The 5,326-nt window shown below is 37.4% G+C and overlaps 1 protein-coding gene across 1 annotated transcript in view; it reads left to right on the forward strand.

Moving 5' to 3' along the window:
• The window catches only part of LOC109541068 (muscle calcium channel subunit alpha-1), a gene marked incomplete in the record, with an annotated part of 32,792 nt that overhangs the window by 13,719 nt on the left and 13,747 nt on the right, over window positions 1-5,326 (forward strand). The window contains 13 exon segments of the mRNA XM_048664112.1: window positions 536-675; window positions 1,468-1,574; window positions 1,870-2,022; window positions 2,073-2,254; window positions 2,310-2,820; window positions 2,880-2,953; window positions 3,015-3,166; window positions 3,221-3,428; window positions 3,480-3,600; window positions 3,683-3,896; window positions 3,955-4,034; window positions 4,122-4,271; window positions 4,582-4,708. Of these exon segments, the coding sequence (XP_048520069.1) occupies window positions 536-675; window positions 1,468-1,574; window positions 1,870-2,022; window positions 2,073-2,254; window positions 2,310-2,820; window positions 2,880-2,953; window positions 3,015-3,166; window positions 3,221-3,428; window positions 3,480-3,600; window positions 3,683-3,896; window positions 3,955-4,034; window positions 4,122-4,271; window positions 4,582-4,708 (2,219 nt within the window).

Genomic DNA, 5,326 nt, shown 5'->3' on the forward strand with positions numbered 1-5,326 from the left:
GGTTGCTACTCACAAACACTGAGCCGGACATCAACACACTCAAAATATCCCATCAGGATCATCCAAGTTCAAGAATAAATATTTCTTCAATAAAATGCTTCATGCATTGAAGTTTTGAATTTTTCTATTGTGTATTTATGTAGTTTTTTACAAAGTTCAAAAGAAAGTTTTGACTATAAAGGGGGGGTCCGTGGGCCAAATGACTTTGGAAACCCTGGTCTAACTGAACATATTCCAAAGCAGAGCGGAGAAAATCGGTTTGTTTCCATTTTGCAGCTTGCAAAACATTTTGATTTTTTATGAAACTGTTAATCCCTTGAGCCCTGAAATTATTGTTCCGTATTGTTAAATTTTGAAGCGAAATCACCGTTCTGCTCGTACCTTAAATCGTGTTTTCTTCGCTGCTTCGCTGTTTTTTAACAAATTATCCTGCCCCTTGTCACGTTAAGGAAGTTCCCAATTTTTGCTTCCTATATAAAAGCTGCTGAATATTTTAAAAGAACCGCTGGTCCAATAATTAGCACGTTGTTTTCAGGAAAAAATCGAGTACATCTTTTTAGTTATTTTTACGGCTGAATGCATTATGAAAATAATCGCTTATGGGTTTTTGATGCATCCGGGAGCGTATTTGAGGAATGGCTGGAATTTACTAGATTTTACAATTGTAGTTATAGGGTAAGTTCATGCAAGGAGCCTGCTCTTTCATTTCCTCGATAACTTGTAAAGTTCTGCACAAATTAACCAAACTCTTAATAAGACAAGTCCAAATCGGAATAGACGGATATCTTTCATATTTCATGGCATCCCCGCTAAATCAGTTTCTAATTGCAACCTCAGTTGTAAACTCTCATAATTAGCAGTGAATTTATCAGAATTAGTTTGCTAAAACTAATGGGAAATTCATCTCAACCACTTAAAACTAAATTTAAGACCAAAGTTTGGACACGTTTCCTTTGAAAGTTTGCGACAATTTGCATATGACGGGGTAGTCCCTTGATACGTGTCCCTTTCAATATCTCAATTATTTACTAACTTTTTACCTTCTGGTACAAGGACGCGATCAACATCGTGACTACATTTTATTTCAGTAATAAATGTATGTCTGTAGGTTTTCAATATAGGAACAACTGTTTATTAGCTACTCTGGCCTGGTTTATTTCATCAAGAACATTTGTTTTTCGTTTTTATATTTACATTTAAGCTTTGGGCACAGCCAAAGCAAAACACATTGCATTCTTAAGCTAAAATTCCAAGGCGAGCTTTTGAAATAAGAAGACAAAGGTAAAGCTTTAGCCGCTAGACGAGTATTGGGAAAAACAACGAAAACAACAAAAATTTAATATAAAGTTAGGTGTAGGTTGTGAAGCTTCTCGTTTTCGCTTAAACTCATACACGTTTTGTTTGTTATTGAGGGAATGAAGAAGTTTAAATAATTTAGTTACAGTAATTATATGGCTCCTTTTTCAGTATGATAAGTACAGCTCTCTCGTTTTTAACAAGAGATAGCTTTGACGTGAAAGCTCTACGAGCCTTTAGAGTATTACGTCCTTTGAGGCTTGTTTCTGGAGTACCCAGTAAGTAACATGATCTTGTTATTAGTTGTCTACCGTTGCAAACTTCTCACTTCAATGTTAAACCTTAACTATGTTTATATCCTTTTCCGGAAAAAATAGGTCAAAGTCAAAAAAAAAAAGTCGTGCTGGCAAGGACTGAATTTAGTTTGTTTTTGATACATACTTGACGATTTTGAAATTTCAGGACTTTCCAGCTGATTTTTAAATTGATGTAAAAAAATGGCATGAATTTGACTTTGCGGGTTGAATTGAAGATGTAGATGGTCGTTAATCGTGTGGTGTTGTTACGTTTTAGGTTTACAAGTTGTATTAAATTCAATTCTTCGTGCCATGGTGCCTTTATTACATATTGCTCTTTTGGTATTATTTGTAATAATAATTTACGCCATTATTGGACTCGAATTGTTCTCGGGACAAATGCATAAAACTTGCTTTAATGACGATACAGGTAACTTACTATGCTACACATGTTCAAAATAGCTACACAATTGTATTTAGGGGAACTAATGGAGGAAGCTCACCCTTGCGGTGATGGATTTAATTGCAGTGCAGATTACACATGTAGGCCTGACTGGGAAGGGCCAAATTCGGGCATAACAAATTTTGATAATTTTGGATTAGCCATGTTAACCGTCTTTCAATGTATTACTCTAGAAGGCTGGACCGATGTACTTTATAACGTAAATATTTGAGACAATCAACGTTCTCCATCAGATCAATGATGAAATGTTACAGATTCAAGACGCATTGGGCCGTGAATGGCAGTGGTCATATTTCGTGTCGATGGTGATATTAGGAGCTTTTTTTGTTATGAATTTGATTCTTGGTGTGCTCAGCGGAGAGTTTTCTAAAGAAAGAGAAAAAGCTAAAGCAAGAGGAGACTTTCATAAACTCAGAGAAAAACAACAACTCGAAGAGGATCTTCGAGGATATTTAGACTGGATAACTCAAGCTGAGGACATCGAGCCAGAAGGCGAGGATCAGCAAAACCAAGACCAAAGAAACAATACGGCCAATGAAATGGCGTCTACCGATCAATTAGGAGAAGAGGAAATCCAGCAGGAGTCTTGGTTCAGCAAGAAGAAAAAGGGTTTCGACAGGGTTAATAGGCGAATGCGTCGATCTTGCCGAAAAGCAGTTAAATCGCAAATATTTTATTGGCTCATTATTGTTTTGGTTTTTCTGAACACCGGAGTTCTGGCTACGGAACATTATGAACAACCTCCATGGTTAGATGATTTTCAAGGTAGGTGTTCTAGCAATTAAGACCACCTGCCCTGATTGATCCACGTGTATTTTTTTCAGAATATACTAATATGTTTTTCATAGCCTTGTTTACGTTAGAAATGTTGTTGAAAATGTACAGCTTAGGTTTCCAAGTAAGTCCTAGTAACCAAAGTATTAAAAAGCATAATTTTCATACGGCTGATATTATTTTAGGGCTATTTCGTGTCCTTGTTTAATCGTTTCGATTGTTTCGTTGTCATTGGTAGTATTACAGAAATGGTTTTAACCCACTCGCATGTTATGCCTCCCTTGGGAATATCTGTATTACGTTGTGTTAGATTGTTGAGGGTTTTCAAAGTTACAAAGTAAGTAAATAGAATCGGTTCCAATCAATAAGTCCTCGCTAATCCACTTTTTAGATATTGGCGGTCACTTTCAAATTTGGTGGCCTCGTTGTTGAATTCAATACAATCAATTGCATCATTGTTGCTTCTTCTGTTTTTGTTTATTGTTATATTTGCTCTATTGGGGATGCAAGTTTTCGGTGGGCGGTTCAACAGGAAAACAGAGGAGAAACCGAGATATAATTTTGATAGCTTTTGGCAAAGCTTATTAACGGTGTTTCAGGTAAAACCAACCTTTTAAAAGCCAGCAGAATCCTGCATGTAATTCTTTCAGATTTTAACGGGTGAGGATTGGAACGTTGTTATGTATGACGGAATTGAGGCTTATGGAGGAGTTAAGGGTTTTGGTGCTTTAGCTTGTATTTATTATATCATTCTCTTTATCTGCGGCAACTGTATCCTTTTTATTGATTGCTTTTTTGAAATGTTTTGCCTTTATCGGCATTGATGGGCATATTTTCTTAATACCGACATCAGATATTCTACTAAACGTGTTTTTGGCCATTGCCGTCGATAATCTAGCCGATGCTGAATCGCTAACTGCAATTGAAAAGGAAGAGGAGGAAAAAGAGCAAGAGGGTAAAAGATCGAAAAGTCCAACCCCCAACCAGGATGAGGAGGTCGAAGAAGAGGAAGAGGATGAAGATCGTAGCTTGGAGGATGAAATGGAAGACGGCCAGTACTCAGAGAGGTGGATTATGGTACAAACTTTCCAGCAGGAATTCGGAATTTTTTCCTTTCAATTTTAGGTCAGGTCATGATGAGGAGGAAACCGAATCTCAAACAAAAATTGCTATAGAAGAAGGAGAAGAAGGCGAACAAAACGAAGGTGAGATTTTGTGTTAAGTAGATTTAATATTGTTTTTTTTAAGCTTAGAGACTATAGCTGATATAGACAGGGATATGAAACAAAAAGATAATTTTCAGACGAAGACGGCGAACATAATGGCTTGGAAGAGCCGAAAGACTCAGCAAGACCTCGCCGTTTATCAGAGGTCGCTATTGTTAAGAAAGTCAAGCCAATTCCAAAAGGCAATGCATTTTTTATATTCTCTTATAAGAACAGGTACGCCTCACTGAACGGAACATAGCTGCAGAATTTTTTTTAATGGCACTAACTCTCATTCTACTGAATTAACAGTGTGAACATTTGTCAACTTCCTTCTTTAGCATTTGAAATTTGCTTTTGCATTGTGAATAGCGCTTAGATTAGTGTATTTTACACGTAGAACGGAGCAGGAATCGGCTGAGCGGTGTGATGACCTGGAAACGACGATTTATATAAGTCGCTATGAAACAAGGGCAAGTCAATAAATATCCTGCAGCTATGTTATGTAAAGACTTTTAGTAATAAGTGTGGTTGTGTGACGTTACAGATAATGGAGATGAAGAGGGTAGCAAAGTTGGGGCACGCCCACGTCGCATATCCGAAATAAAACAAAACTCACAGAAAGTGCCAATACCACCGGCTTCGTCTTTCTTCGTCTTTTCTCCCACGAACAGGTGAAATAATGAGAGTAGCGATGGTGCCCCCTTAGGTCTCAGTGTGTTGCTTGGCCCCTTGTTCCGGCACTGTAGTGTGTTTCGCACTGATCTGATTAGCGCCCGTCCGAGTAGATTTCTGATCCCCTATCAATGAAGTAGAGAATCAGCGCAACCAACCAAATTTGCCAGATTATTTTGCTATTTCATTTTGAGACGCTGATAAACTTTTCTACTTTATTGACTCCCATAGAAAAATCTTGTCAGCTAATACACAACATGATTGTTTGTTGTAACAAGTTCCACTGTTGCTGAAGTTTATTCATTTTGGTTTTTGTGTCGCTACTTTCGTGTCGTAGATTAGGATCGAATTTTGAGTGAAAGTGTCTTAAGTAATTGACTAATGCCATGAAACTCTTAAGCATTTATCACTATGTCAACGTAATATCATACAATGCTTGTTCCTCGTGTTGCTGAACGAATCGTCCCATGTGCGGCTCAGTTCAGTAAACACTTTGTATATTGTGCATCTATAATACGCTGCCAATAGTGGACAAAATTTAGCAATGAGTTATGGATATATGAAGGCTTTCACGGCCGGTCAGATTGTATTTAGGAATGTTTTCCGGGCTTTGAAGC

Source organism: Dendroctonus ponderosae, unplaced genomic scaffold, assembly GCF_020466585.1.
Source record: "Dendroctonus ponderosae isolate FM_Combo_2020 unplaced genomic scaffold, Dpon_F_20191213v2 Dpon_F_20191213_1, whole genome shotgun sequence".
NCBI classification, from domain to species: domain Eukaryota; kingdom Metazoa; phylum Arthropoda; class Insecta; order Coleoptera; family Curculionidae; genus Dendroctonus; species Dendroctonus ponderosae.